Source organism: Papio anubis, chromosome 11 (genome assembly GCF_008728515.1).
Source record: "Papio anubis isolate 15944 chromosome 11, Panubis1.0, whole genome shotgun sequence".
NCBI classification, from domain to species: Eukaryota; Metazoa; Chordata; class Mammalia; order Primates; family Cercopithecidae; genus Papio; species Papio anubis.
Window position 1 is genome coordinate 107,532,001 of NC_044986.1, and position 16,000 is coordinate 107,548,000.

Consider the following 16,000-nt stretch of genomic DNA (forward strand, 5'->3'; position numbering starts at 1 on the left):
GGAGATAAAGCAGAGCACCCAGGCAAACATGCAACTCCACAGGCAGAGTTGTGGAAATGCCTGGATGTTCTCCTCCATTTGCCTTTATTTTCTCAATGACACAGGGAGGCAAGTTCACTGGGGGATCGTGAGATGAGAAGGGGTTAGCAGAGCTTTAAGGAGGGGGAGATGACACAGAAGTCTTTTAGAAGAGTGGAAAATTGAATGGAAAAGGGATATTTAGTGCAATCCCTGGGCAGCAATAGAGGGCCAGTTGACCATGAATTGAGGATGAGACCGGCCAGTGGTGTCCTGCCCAAGGTCTGCTTATGGATGCAGGTACAGGAACTAGACATCAAGGGTTAAGGATGTACAAAGCAAATATGCTAAATATTGATTGAATCAGATTAAATTGAGTGAAACTTATTTCCTGTCATTGTATAGACATCAGAGGGCTGTTTTCTCTTGGAATCACATGCCTGTCTCACCAAAGTTTTGCTATCTTTAAGACAAAATCCACAAAACCCAGTATGCTGAAATACTCACCGCCCTTCAAATCTGTGTTTTAAAAAATCAAACAGCGCTTTTTGCATCATATCTGTGACCTGCAATTGAGCAAGGAATAAATTAAGATACGACCAAAAAAAATTACTAATGATGATAAAATAATTTTACTTCTTTTAGGAACACTTGAAAACCTGAGCTTTGCATTTGGAAAGAGTGGCAATATGAGGTTGCCGCATTTTTCTGCTTCTGAGTTCTGATGCAATGACAATTAAACTGAACTTATCATGATATTTTAGGGACAAGACTGCAAGTGGTTTCAATCGGTCTCCATTTGACACTATTTTCTGGACTGAGTACATTGCAGCTAGCAGAAATCTTCAAAGCAACAGCCAGGTAAACAAAACAGAAAAAGGACAAAGCAGTGTATTCCACAGCTTGCAGAACAACATGCTTTGCTGCTATGAGCTCTCTAAGCTCTAAAGTTGGCTCCTTAAGCTGTAAAATTCAGAGAGAGGGTCAGGAGTAGGAGGCAGCATCACAAAGAAGTTAAGCATGCAACAGTCAAGCTTCTGTTGAAGGCTGCTACCCACCTCATAGCCCTTCAGAGAAGGGCCTACTAGGACCACTGGTCGCATGGAAGGTACCACATCATATGGAGGAGTGTGCTCTGTCTGCAGAGAGAGGAGAGGCTTTAAGACGTTTCACAGGCAGGTGGAACATAAATATTTTATGTATAAGGTACTCTTTCTGAACTCTGTAATATGAGGCACTGGCTTTCCAGACATTTTTTTTTTCCCCACTTGTCTCTTTTCTACATACACCCAATCAAAGATTGGTGGGTTCATTTTCCTAAAGTTTCAAGTTAATGTTGTCTACAGTTTTCTTGCTCATCTCAAGAAATGCTACAGACCTATTCATTCCTAAAGCAAGAGATGCTGCTTTTGAACAAAAACTAGTTGATAGAACAAAGAGAAACATGCCTCATGCAAGATAGGTGCTTTAGGCTTGACTAGAAGTTAATATTGCTTTTTGGCTGCATTTGAATTTTCTAAAGTGTTGTAGTGATTAGACCTAATATGGTTAATTACAGAGGAAAGAAAGATTTCATTACCTTTGCATCTTACGTGTTTGTCTTACCTGTGTAAAACCTAATTTCAAAATATTGTAACTCTCACTACCAATACTTTTTACCTACTCTCAAAATATTGTAACTCTCACTACTGTCAAAATTCTATTTTATTGCGAGAGTGTAAATGAGCATGCATGCTTATTCTAGTAAACAGTAATCATGATCCCTGCTCACAGCTTAGAGATCAATGCTTTTGGATTTTTTGGTTTCTATACCTTGGTACTTCAAAGGTAAGGTTTATGTGTCTTCGAGGGTAGGTGATTAATGTATAATAATATATTCAACCATGCTATAGTGGTCTCAAAAGGTTCATTATCAATGTGCGTATCTAATATGATTCTCAAAAGTAGTTTTGAGATTCTCAAAAGTAGTGTTTCTGTTAGATAACAGATCATGTCTTTCTGCAGTAATTTCTTTTTAATAAGAGGGGAGGAGCTAAATTTTGTAGCAATTTCTAAAACTATCAACACTTTTCAGGTTAATTGCTTCAAATAAAATGGTTAAATAACATCTTTCAAAAATTAAGTAACAGCTAATTGGTTTATATTAAAATTAACTCTTTTGATAGCATAAAATATTAAATTGACCCAAAGATGACTTTTTTAAAAAGAATGCAGAAGAGCAATATGCCCTTAGACACAGGGATAAGCAAATCATTGCTATATGAATCTTCCTGGCTAAGGAGTGTCAAAAAAATATAACTTGAGAATGACACACACCAACAGAAAAATGTTCTGTAAACGATTTTAAGAAATCAATACACTGATGTGCAGATATGAATGTCATTTTTCCATCTGCCCATCACTCAAGAACATTTTATTGTTGCTTAAAATTGCCCATTACAAACTTTTCTGGCTTCATTTGAATTCACATTGCCTCAGGGGGGAATTAAAAAGCATTTCAAATTCAAAAGCTTCCATCTGAGATATCACCCGTAGTCATAGACGATATAATCAGAGGGGAAAAAAATATTACCATGACTATGCTGTCAAATTTCACTGCCTAAAATTTCATCTAGCATTCAGAATTCATTTTAATTGACATAATCAAGGTAGAATACAGTTTTGAACAGAAAAAAAAAAAACAAGACGAACATAATATAGTGACAGCACACATATACCACACAAGCATCACTCTAAAAGCAACCTAAAACACAGAAAACAATCTTCTCATTGAATCTTAGGCCATTGTTTTGCTTTTGAATTCTACATTGATTTTAACCACATTATTAATAACATAAGAAGAATGAATACCAGTGCCGAAGGCATCATAAGCATATTTCTTAAATTATTTCATGTCTACCACCTGGGATCATACTGAAAATGTTTAGAAGCCAAGTCCTTATAACTATGCGGTGTAAGAACACCTTTTCCACCGTTGAGATTAGGAATGTAAATGTCCTGCATTTTAGTAACAGCTACCAAGAAATTTTATCTCAAGACTTTAATTCTGAAGTGGCCCAGTGTTTGATAGGTCTTTGGTTCCTTCGATCTATAACTTCCAACTAGCAAAGGATCACCCATTGCTGGTAATCAATCAGCTTCTTAATCAATAGGGTAGCTACAGAAATTACCTTATTTGATGGAATATTGGTGCGTTGTGCCCTATGAAGAATGACACCATCATTTTTATCTACTCTTTCCTGTTAACCCTATTTAGCTGACTTTTTTGTCGGGGGGGCGGGGGAGACAGAGTTGTCTAGCTCTGTTGCCCAGGCTGGAATGCAGTGGCACGATCTCGGCTCACTGTAATCTCCACCTTCCAGGTTCAAGCAATTCTTCTGCCTCATCCTCCCAAGTAGCTGGGATTACAGGTGCCCGCCACTGTACCAGGCTAATTTTTTGTATTTTTAGCAGAGACGGGGTTTCACCATGTTGGCCAGGCTGGTCTCAAACTCCTGACCACAGGTAATTCACCTGCCTCAGTCACCCAAAGTGCTGAGATTACAGGTGTGAGCCATTGCGCCCTGCCTGCTCAAATTATTGAAAAAAATTGTGATAAACGTTTTTAAAGTTTTAGAATTTAAAGGTAAGCAAACTTCAAAAACCTATCTTGACAAACATGGTTTTAGTTCACATTCCTGCTCTGTCAAGTCCAGAATGTCTTAGCGATGCCAATTTTCTAAGCTTCTGAATGATGGACACTGTTAGTCACTTGGCTGCAAGCTTTAGCTATAACAAGAAGATCAGACCTGAGAGATGGGCCCACTGTTGTGGATGAACATCAAGCTGAGGCTTCTGTGTTAACGCAAATTTCCAAGTGTTGCAAATTTTGCCTGGAGTGCTGAAGTTTTCCCTTGTTAAAGTAGTCATAGCTGATTCAAAAAAGCCAACTTTACAGTTCACTATCTGACACCTCATTAATGACTTTAGAGTTCCTCCACAAACCAAAATACTTGTTTGCAGAGGAAAAGTGTTCATTATGTGGAGAGTTTGAGGGCAGAGGATAGACAGACTTGACATCACATCTGCGTGTGAGAATATATCCACGGTTTTGCCAGACTTGGCGACATTAGTATGACTCTAAAAGACAGCATGGTAGCTGTAGAAACTGATGGGTCAAAGAGGGAAATAAAAGGGAAATTTGGGGGGAGGGTAGTGGTCCTTAAAAAATAATGCTATGAAGCTACAAAATAGGTAAGAGGAAACAGGCTTTGTCTGAAGTAACGAGAGCTCAGAAATACCCTATAGTTTCCATGTAGGGGACAAGGAGCCTCACTGTGTAGCATCTTGGATGGCCAATGGCAAAGGCTCTACGCGTGACCACCGGCTGCACTGTCCAATGGGTGAGATGCTAAAATCTGACTGATGGAGAAGGCAAGAACATCGGGAGAATATTTATATATGACAATAGGAAAAACTCACAGTAAACCGCCAAAACAAGCCTGCAGTTTTCCACTGGTCTTGTTCATCTGCAGATTTTGCACCTAGTGGATTAGAAGTTTAAATACTGACTAAATTAAAACTTGAATACTTTTGTTTAGTACAAGCTATGTATCTGGATATCATAAGTCAGAGTTTAATAACTGCTTTAATATGTTTGATCATAAGTTAAATTTCTGGATAAAAGAAAGAGACAGACAGAATAAGCATGCACAGTTTAGGTGCATTATATGGAGCTGTCAGTGTTTGACATCCTTGAATGTTGAAACAAATTCCCTTGGTGGTAGATATTATTCCATCAAAAAGGATAAGTACTGTAATAGTGTTTTAACAGGTCACTCCCTGAATTTAGTTGGTTTGAAATGCATGAACTCAATTAGCTGTTGATAAGTTCTTTGCTTGGGACAGAAATGATTGTATTTAATACAACTGTGGGAATTAATGCTAATGATGCCAGTGGCAGGATAAACACAGCTTATGTCAATGTAAACTTACCGATTTCTGCTTCTGCTTAGCTACAGCAGCGTGGAAAAGAAACAAATAACAGAGCATGCACGTTATTGGCTTGTCAAAGGACGCAGACAGTCAACAGGACTAGAAATGTGACGCAGTGCAGTTGAGCAGGTGGACAATGGGAGCTTGGAAGTTAATGTTACCTTCTTAAAGAAGGGCATTCGTTTCTCTTTGGAGTGGGGTGACGTTACACTGTTTGCACTGGGTTTAGGGGAGCGGTGGTTTGCTGGAATATCATTTTCTTCTGCATCTAAGCCAGTAGCATCTATGTCTACAGCTATATACAGACAAACAGTTCAAAAATCAGGTGGACAGGAGAGGAAAAATAGGTTATAAAGAAAATAAAATGAAAGCAAATAAAACTAACCATAGTAAAAAAAAAAACCAAAAACAAAAACAAAAAACTATCATGAATACTCAACACAGTACGCAAAGAAAATAAAATTTAAAGGTAAAGCACGTTAAGAATGCAAGGTAATCAAATCTAATGAAACTGAAAGATACCCTTATAACCTGTTTGCTTGAATGAATCAGTTTCATGCTAGATCTCTTGAATATTTTCAGAGAAACATTTTAAATCTGTAGTTTCAAATATAATGTTGATATTCTCTGTATCAACTATATAAAAGTGCAGTACAGAACATTTGACTTCAGATCTTACAATATCTTAAACCAGCTTTGAGATAACAAGTGACTAGTTTGAAAACCTTTATTATAGGTGAATGCAAAAGTAACTGCGGTTTTTGCATTGTTGGAATTTGCCATTTGATATTGGAATACATTCTTAAATAAATGTGGTTATGGTATACATAATTTTAATGGGCATTTCTCGTGTTATGCATTTTTTGCTAATGACTTATTACTTGCTGTTAATGTGTATTTTAGACTACGGAAATGATGTCAGACAAAAAGCGAATTTGAGTGACTTTCTTATTTTAGTTCAAAATGGGTCGTAAAGCAGTGGAGACAGCTTGCAATATCAACAATGCATTTGGCCCAGGAGCTGCTAATGAACGTACAGTGCAGTGGTGGTTCAAGAAGCTTTGCAAAGGAGAAGAGAGCCTTGAAGATGAGGAGCAGAGTGGCTGACCATTGGAAGTTGACAACGACTACTTGAGAGCAATCATCAAAGCTGATTCTCTTACAACTGCACGAGAAGTTGCTGAAGAATTCAACATTGACCATTCTATGGTCATTCTGCATTTGAAGCAAATTAGAAAGGTGAAAAAACTCGATAAGTGGGTTCCTCATGAGCTGAGCAAAAAAAAATTGTTGTTTGGAAGAGTCATCTTCTCTTATTTTATGCAACAACAATGAACCATTTCTCAATCAGATTGTGACAGGCGACGAAAATTGGATTTTATATGACAACCAGTGACAACCAGCTCAGCTGTTGGACTGAGAAGCTCCAAAGCACTTCCCAAAGCCAAACTTGCACCAAAAAAAAGAAAGGTCATGGTCACTGTTTGGTGGTGTGCTGCCAGTCTGATCCACTCTAGCTTTCCGAATCCCAGTGAAAACATTACATCTGAGAAGTACGCTCAGCAGATGGATGAGATGCACCGAAAACTAGAACGCCTGTAGCCGGCATTGGTCAACAGAAAGGGCCCAGTTCTTCTCCATGACAATTCCCAACTGCACGTTGCACAACCAGCACTTCAAAAGTTGAATGAATTGGGCTACGAAGGTTTGCCTCACCCGCCATATTCACCTGACCTCTCGCCAACCGACTGCCACTTCTTCAAGCATCTCAATAACTTTTTGCAGAGAAAATGCTTCCACAACCAGCAGGATGCAGAAAATGCTTTCGAGAGTTTACCGAATCCCAAAGCATGGATTTTTATGCTACAGGAATAAACAAACTTATTTCTCATTGGCAAAAATGTGTTGATTGTAATGGTTCCTATTTTGATTAATAAAGATGTATTTGAGCCTAGTTATGATTCAAAATCCATGGTCCAAAACCGCAGTTACATTTGCACCAACAATACAATGTGCAAAAAAAGATTTTTCTTTTTGCAGAGTTTGTGTAAAATTAAGGACAGTGTGAAAAGTTTCACTAAAATTGCAACAGACATTTGAGAGAAAGAGAGAATGGAAAATTCTCAATCCAGTCAATGCAAAGGAGTCATACACAAGGCCAGTGATTCAGGGAGGGCTCCAGGAAGGACAGGATTAAAACGATTTTAGGCTGATTAAGACTAATGGGAAAACACTGGGACCCAAGATATCTGAATGAAATCAGTCTAATAAAATGACACTGGAAGACTTCTGGTGACTTATGCAAAGCCACTGGGTTTAACAAAAGAGGCAGAGTGAAAGGGCACGAGGACCTAGGAGGATATGCCACTGGTTTCCTCATCTGTAAAATGAAGGGTTTAGCTTTGTTGCTTGACATGCTTTTACTTTTCCCATTGTTCCACCTGAAAATACAGTACTTAAAAAGTGTTACAAGAAAAAAAGATGCATAATCTCACTTCAAATTTTATAAAATGCTTCCACGTGCAACCGTAATAGCTACAGAATTTTATCAACTGCAGAATCAGAGATGGAAATACTTTAAAGATCAACTTCAATGCTCTTATTTTTAAGATTAAAAAACTCAAAATTTAAGGGACTTGTTCTTGGCAAAAACTCGGCAGTCAGGATTCAGACCTACTCCTCCTGTGTGAGTCTATAACCCTCTGTATACCACACTGCCCACCAAAGTGAGCCTGTAACCGTCCCTATACCACACTGCCCATCCAGGCGAAGTCCCTTCTCAATCAGGGTGCCCTCTTTCAGTTCCCTTCACATCCTGAATGGGGTCATGTCCTTGGTGTCAGGATTCAGGATGACATCGTAGAGCTGGGCTAGCTAGAAAATTATTCTATGATTAAGAATCAGTCAAGGAGAAGAAAAAAAATTTACTCACCCCAGGAAAGCATCACATTATACATGTTAGCTCTCTAACAGAAACCACGGTACATTTAGATTAAAGGAAGGAACAAATTACCACTTTGAAATAACAGACAGCTTGGTGTTACAATACAGCTACCATTCCCTGTGATACACAAGCTGAACTGCTCAAAACAGTTCTAACCTTTTCAAAGGATGGGAGATCATCTGACAGGCATCACATTATTTTTCGGTTTTGAAGTTGTTATGGATATTAAATACCAGCCGTTTGAAAACTAGGATCTCTTATTATTCCTTTTCATTTGATTAGGTAGGAAACCTGTGATGGAGTGAATACCTGCCACTGTTTGTACACTATTACAAATATCAGCTATTGCTTGCATAATGCAGGAGGTATGATTTTCTATCAAAAGAAGGTAATAATGGACTGAATTAATTCCAAATAGGTAGACTTAACATAGTAAGTAGTATGTCTTCTTCTTTGCCCCATCTATGCATACCGATGTGCTAAAAGGTTTAGCATGTGGTATGTAGGGAAAACATAAAATGTGCCTAGGGGTTTAACCAGTGCTGACTTGTATACCATCCTATAGCTAATCCTTTGCTCATATAGGAAAGTTTCCTTATGGGGCTTATGGAATGGCATAAGCCAGGAAAGAGTCTCAGAAAAGTCTTCAGGAATGGTTTTCCTTGAATCTCAACTCAAGCAGCATGTTGTTAGCGCTTTCCTGGATATGAAGGACAAGATCTGGGTCAGGATTTCATTATTCCTACAATACATGTTAACCAAAATCAAGAGTTTCCTTTCTGGTGGTAAATTCCCATATGTTTTATCTTTCTCATCCTTTATTGGGCTTATAAAGACCACATTCAAGGGACAGTACCCTTTGAGGGCTTTTCTAAAATTGAAGATAACCAATTAGATGTCAGAATTTACAGGACCCTGGCATGGTCACATTCATGAGTTGGACTTTGTGATTTGCCCATTGAATCTAGCCTTCTGTGATCATCAGGTGTATTTTTGTTTTTTAAAGAAAGGGTGAGGCTGGGCGTGGTGGCTCATGCCTGTAATCCCAGCAGTTTGGGAGGCCAAGGTGGGCAGATCACCTGAGGTCGGGAGTTCGAGACCAGCCTGGCCAACATGGTAAAACCCTGTCTCTACTAACAATACAAAAATTAGCCAGGTGTGGTGGCTGGTGCCTGTAATCCCAGCTACTTTGGATGCTGAGGTGAGAGGATCACTTGAACCTGGGAGGTGGAGGTTGCAGTGAGCTGAGATTGTGCCACTGCACTCCAGCCTGGGTGACAGTGAGACTCCATCTCAAAAAAAATGAAGAAGGTGGAAATGCATAAATCTTTGGCTGCAACATTGCCCAGGTGTTTGGCTTTCCACACACATAGCCTGAGTCAGGTTTGAAATTTACCTGTATCTGGACATGAGGACTGGAAATCCAAATTGAGAACTTTCTATAATTTACTAGTTCTGACATTTGGTTAACTCAGGTCTGAAAACATCTTGAGTTCATTCTGAAATATGTAGAATTCTGAAACATGTGGTCACTTTCAAAACATACTATAGAAACTTATCAAGACAGTTAAGAAGCATTTTCAAATCTGTTTGGCTACATGCATTGTATTAGACTCGGATGGTTCTCCTTTCTGTTCGTGTTTAACAGGCATTAGTATTTACTTGGAAAGAACTACTTTCATATATTTGAAAAGTGTCATTCCTCACTAGCATGCATATTATTATTGGCTAGTGATGAGAAGCCTTGGGAACATTTTTTTGTCTTTCTATCTATCCTATCTATCCCATCTATCCTATCTATCTATCCATCTATCTATCTATCTATCTATCTGCTTATCACAAGACAGGGTCTCCCTCTGTTGCCCAGGCTGGAGTGCAGTGACATAATCATGGCTCACTGTAGCCTCAACCTCCTATACTCAAGTGAACCTCCTACCTCAGCATCCCAAGGAGCCGGTACTACAGGCACACACCACCATACCCAGCTAATTTTTTTTTTTTTAAAGAAACTGGGCCTCACTACATTGTCCAGGCTGGTCTTGAAGTCCTGGGCTCAAGTGATCCTCCTGCCTCAGCCTCCCAAAGTGCTGGGATTACAGGCGTGAGCCATGGCACCCAGCACATTGTTTTGAAATTTAAGTTTTGGTCTTAAAGGCTTGGGTCAAGTTAAGCAGAGCTTGGGGTTGAGACGTATGTACGCATGTGTGTGTGGGTGCGATGTACATGTTCTGCAACTGGCTATGACACCATTGCCCAGATGTCAAGTGGGAAATCTTCCAAGTTCTTGACAGCATCCAAACCTATATACTTTAGGTAGATACTTATATTCTTTGGTCTGGCAATGGGTGAGGGGAATAGTAGACAGGACCTCTAGAAACAAGATGAAAATGATCATTCCAGGCCCATCCACACTGATAGCTGGAGCAGTTGTGCCTGGAGGTGGATTGGGAGAACTTCTCTTTAGAGCTCTCTGAAGGTTTCCTTTAAATCAGTTGAGCTATTGATATAAAAATTATCTCAGAGTCCTGATATGCTTATTATACATTTTGTAGTTGGTTATAGCTCCAATTGACTCAGTCACCAGAAAAGACACTTGAAAGTTGGTGTATCTCTACAAAACCTTGGTGAACATTTAAATCACCTTTTTAAATATTGCACTCTTCATGGAACTTTACTTTTAGTAATGTCAAACATCTGCCTACAAAATGGAATGTTATTTTACAAGTATATGAACTTGTTCTTCAAAATGCATGCACCTCCTTTCATTATACAGACGGTCCTTGACATACAATGGTTCAACTTAAGATTGTGCAAGCTTATTATGAATTTTTCAGGACATAACTTCATCAGAAGTCAAGGAACGTCTGAACTTTACGATGGTTTGACTTAGGACTTTTTACTGGGTCTGTCCACATGTTAAGTGCATTTTGAGTTATGATATTTTCCATGTATGAAGGGATTATTGAGGTGTATCTCTATCATAAGTGTAGGAGCATCTGTGTTGCCAAAACCACTGGAGGGCTACAATATGGCTGGAGGGAATGGAAGAATTTTTCTGATATATAGAAAGAAGTGAGGCTGACATTTGCGGGCAGAACTGCTGCTTTATCACAAGGTGACATAGTCTTTTTCCATTTTAGGAGCCTAGTAGCAGTCCCTAGAAATCACCAAAATTGTCTTTGAGATATATAAGAAGAGTGTAAGGTTTATATAGGAATCCCTGCAACTTCACACATCTGAGAAGGAGCAGGATAGGCCTCCCTTCCTCTGTGGATTCAGGGGCTCCTTAATTATCAAGGGAAGGTATAAGCTTCACATGATACCTACAGGGGCTTTCATTTGCATTTCATGCATACTATTTTACTTAATTTTGAGCATCTTAGAATTGCTTGCTTCAAGTTATAAGTAGGTACGTTTTGAATTAATTTGCTTCCTAAAGCAATTCATTTATTGTGCTCAGATTTTGCTCACTTAAAAAGTCCTATATTACTGTGTAGAACTGGGAATTCCAAATAAACAAGAGACCAATGGTTTGAATTGCAAAGAAAGCCCATGATCAGTATCTTAGTTTGCTAAATGGCTGGGCATGGTAGCGCATGCCTGTCATCCCAGCAGTTTAGGAGGCTGAAGAAGAGGATCCCTTGAACCCAGCAGTTTCAAGACCAGCCTGGGAAACACAGTCAGACTCCTTCTCTTAAAAAAAAAAAAATCCTGTAGTTTTTGCTAAGAAGTCCTTGATTGGTCTCTAGAGGCCACCATCATTCAGGAATGAAGCTGATTATCAGTAACAGAGAAATCTTGTCCTTGAAGCACCTCCATCACTGTGTGACTAGTTCCTTGATTTTTCCATAGTTGTGCAACTCTCTGTTTTTTATCTCTTCCCATTTCCAGCTTTCTAGAAATCACACACTGTATCATTTTGCTGAAACGCCCTGGCAGCCAACCTTTACAATCTTACTCTGATTCCCAAGTACAATTCTCTTAGCAAACTGAGATACTGATCATGTGCTTTTTTTGCAATTCAAATCATTGGTCTCCTGTGTATATAGAATTCCAAGTTCTACACAGAATAGGAGAGTTCCCAGATTTAGCAAATATAAATGCAGTTAAATCTGAATTTAAAACAATGTTTTAATATAAGTACGTTCCATACATTTTTAGTGTAAGTATGCCCCATGCAATATGTACTTAAACCAGCAAATTATTGTTTATCTGAAATTGAAATTTAAGTAGGTGTGCTTTATTTTATTCAGCAACCATTAAGATGAACCCACCGCTTTGGAAAGACAACAGTAGTTGCTCTTCCCACAAACATTTTCCTCTTTTTTCTATACTTCTTGTCTGTGTCTTCCACAGAACTTCCCTGGAAGAGCCCATGGCAGGCCAATCCTCTATCTTCAATTTACTCTCTGTTCCTTACCTTTCTAAAGCTTTTATCCTTCTATTTAATGTTAAGATTCTATCTCACATTGTGCTATGGTTGTTGGCGAGTATTCACCCATTTACTGCCCATGACAAGCGCCGTCACAGGGACTAGGGATTAAAGGTTAAATACGGCTGGGTGCGGCAGCTCACACCTGTAAACCCAGCACTTTGAGAGGCTGAGGCAGGTGGATCGCTTGAACTCACGGGTTTGAGACCAGCCTGGGCAACATGGTGAAACTCCGTCTCTACAAAAAATACAAAAATTAGCCAGGCATGGTGGTGTGCACCTGTAGTTCCAGCTACTTGGGAAGCGGAGGTGGGAAGATCGCTTGAGCCCTGGAGGCAGAGGTGCAGTGAGCCGAGATCATGCCACTGCACTCCAGCCTGGGCAACAGAGCGAGACTCTGTCTCAAAAAAAATTAAAAAGTTAAATACATTAATCACTTTGATCATCTACAGCAATGTAGAGTAAATACTTTGACATACTTTTTTTTCCAGCCAGAAAAAACATTTCCCCATATTGTTTGTAACTCCAAAAGGGCATGCTTACTTCTGATTCCTTTTAATGTCTGTAGGGGTAACATAGTGATTCAGTGCATATGTAAATTCACAAAACTGGATAGGACTGGGGAAAGCATGAAATGCAATATGTATTATTTAGCATTTATCACCTACTTACCAGACGATGGAGGTGTTGATTTTCTGGAACTAGGTACTATGTCACCCAAACTGGATGATGAATTTCCTCCTGATTTACTGGAGTAAAGCAAAAATTTCTATTAAATCTGACACTTATTTCAGATCCTCAAATGTTTATATTACTCAATAAACATGATAATTCATTGTGTTTTTATTCAACTTTAAACTTATCTTTCATTTAAGGAAGAAAACAATATTTCCCAGTGGAGATTCCTGGAGTACTTGAAATAGGCACATGATGGTCTCTGATTTCAAATTGAAGGTTTAATTTTAAAAGGCCCTGAGAGAATGGAAGAGAACCAGTGTAATTTCTGCAGCCCTCAAGTTATCTGCCCAGATCACAGATAGCGAAACAGCACAGATTTATTTTGCTTTTTATTTTAGAGACCCTCAGAGGTGATGCATAGAACCTTAAGGCTAACACCCAAGATTAATATTTCCTTCTTGTTTGGTTGCAGCTCCTCTGTTTTAGGCTTATTTTATTAATAGTATACTAAGATTGAAAGCACGCAAGCTTTTATGAGCAACCTATCAAAGAACAACAGAGCCACATGAAAACTTGCCAACCACTAAAAGACACACGAAGAGACACGACTAAACAGAATATGATATGATGTAGTCATCAGATAGTACCCAGAATATTTCTCAAGCATGACTCACATGGAGAATGAAACTTGGTTAATTTAGGAATAATCTGAACATCATACATTTCAGAACTACCAAATTCGAAAGTTTGATGTAAGATAAACTTCAGTGTCTCAGAAACATTGGAGTTAATATTAGAACAACAGCATTTGTGTTTTTCACCAGCATACTGGCATGCTAAATAACATGTTACTGAATGACCCCTCTCTCAGATGAAGATGAGAAGAACATTTTAAATTTGGGCAAAATGATCTCACTGCCTAATGTTTATTATTATGGCCAAGCCAGGGTCTAGTTGAAAGAATTTGCTACAGTGTTTATGCATCAAAGGGCAATATTTGCTTATGTAAATATTAATATGAAAATAAAAGTTGTATTAAAGTATCAGTAACAGGCTGAATGTTATTGCTACTGTTCTAGCATTTTTATGCATAAACATCAAAAACTATTAGGCAATTAGCAAGAGGGCTCTATATCTGTTTAAGGTTAAGAGATACTCAAATACATTTAGTAAGGGCATCAGACAGTATGTGAAATTAATGACAAGTGATATTTATAAAAGCAGTTTCTGGCAGTTATACAAGGACCTATTACCAAGACCAAAACATTTTTTTCCCAGAAGTTTTTTTTTTTTTTCCCCCTAAAGTATTAAGTCTAATTTCAGTTCAAGTTCATGGGTTTTATATTTCCTTTGAATTTAGTAACAGCCAAATATTATTTGAGTTATATAAAATTGTGACAAATACTGCAAACGGTGACAATGGCTAGGATGCAGATTTGTCCCTAACTTTTAATTCTATTAAAATGCCAAGTTCTTGAATTGTACCCCAATTCCATTTCCATTGAGTTCTGTCAATTTTTATAATTTCTGTATCAGAGTTTTTAAAGACTGCCAGATTCTGGTTATGTTCTCAAAACACAACTGCATTTAAAATGTTAGGAGAGGCCGGCACAGTGGCTCACGCCTGTAATCCCAACACTCTGGGAGGCCGAGGTGGGTGGATCACCTGAGGTCGGGAGTTTGAGACCAGCCTGGCCAACACAGTGAAACCCTGTATCTACTAAAAATACAAAAATTAGCTGGGTGTGGTGGTGCGTGCCTGTAGTCCCAGCTACAGAGAGAGAGGCAGGAGAGAGACTGAGGCAGGAGAATCACTTGAACCCGGGAGTGGAGGCTGCAGTGAGCCCAGATTGCGCCACTGCACTCAAGCCTGGGCACAGAGCGAGACTTAAAAAAAGAAAGAAAAAAGGAGAGAAATGTAAAAACCTGTGAAAGCAAGTAAAAGTATTTTCATATACTTAGGCAAAATCTTGAGACAAAATAAAATGAAGAAAATCAAAGAAAAAGATATATGGCTGTAAGAAAAGGTAACCTAGTTCTCTGGAGTAAGTTCCGAGATGTTACATTCCCTCAAATATGGATAACTCAGAATCCTAAGGAAAAAAATGCAAGAGTAAAGCAACATATCTAATAAAGTAAATAGTAACAGATGGCAATAACCATTTGTCCTGGGCTTGCTGTGCCTGGCAAGACTTGGCTCCTTAATTTGCAGTACAGCATGGAAGTCTATACAGCATGGAGGTCAGGTTGCCATCTTGATTCTGACGCTTACTAGCTCTGCGACCTTGGTCAAGTTCTCTAACTTGTCTTAACCTGTTTTCTCATCTGTGACCTGTAAGATCTAATACCCACTGCTCCCACAGGTCCTTATAAAGATGAGTGGAGCATTAATGTTAGCCTAGGGAAGCCCATTTGGGAGACACAGGAGACTACACTTCTCTGACAATTTTGGGAAAAATTTCTACTCCCTTTGAAGTTGTTCTCATTTCTTAGTTTCTGTATGAAGAGGCAGAAAAAGACACAAGTCTGCCTCTGCAAAAATCCATCCCAAATTTTCCAAAATGCATTCTACAAAACACTCTTCCTAAGACATCAACCAGAGGAGTTTTGATGAGAAAGTAATTTTAGTAAATACTTAAAAAAAGTCCCATTCCAACAGAGATTCACGGTGTACATGATCACATTAAAAGGCTCTGAAAAATCCTAAAGTAACTTTCTATTACCTAGAACTATCCTAAATTTATTTTATCTTGGAACCCCTTTCTCAAGTGATTTGACAAGAAAATTCTGAAAAATGCTGAATTGTCCTAACTAAAAACAAAACGTCCCCCAGCTGGGATAACTTCAAACCTCAACAAACTATATACTACCTAGTTGATAAGAGCAATGTCTACACCCTATTACAACAACATTTTTCCATATAAGGTGGTTTTTTGTTTGTTTGTTTTTTCAGA

At 38.6% G+C, this 16,000-nt stretch overlaps 1 protein-coding gene across 13 annotated transcripts in view; it reads right to left on the reverse strand.

The window, feature by feature from the left end:
- Positions 1-16,000, reverse strand: part of CACNB2 (calcium voltage-gated channel auxiliary subunit beta 2) — a 401,610-nt gene that overhangs the window by 24,156 nt on the left and 361,454 nt on the right. For 7 of the 13 annotated variants that reach the window (XM_017962582.3, XM_017962583.3, XM_017962585.3 and 4 more), the window contains 4 exons: positions 13,041-13,117; positions 5,154-5,287; positions 1,077-1,157; positions 526-584 (listed from right to left, as the gene is read on the reverse strand). In XM_017962582.3, coding sequence (XP_017818071.1) covers positions 526-584; positions 1,077-1,157; positions 5,154-5,287; positions 13,041-13,117 — 351 coding nt within the window. Of the gene's footprint in view, positions 1-525; positions 585-1,076; positions 1,158-4,479; positions 4,542-4,992; positions 5,013-5,153; positions 5,288-13,040; positions 13,118-16,000 lie in introns of all 13 variants that reach the window. The other 6 variants (XM_017962584.3, XM_017962586.3, XM_017962587.3 and 3 more) reach the window with 2 other exon arrangements.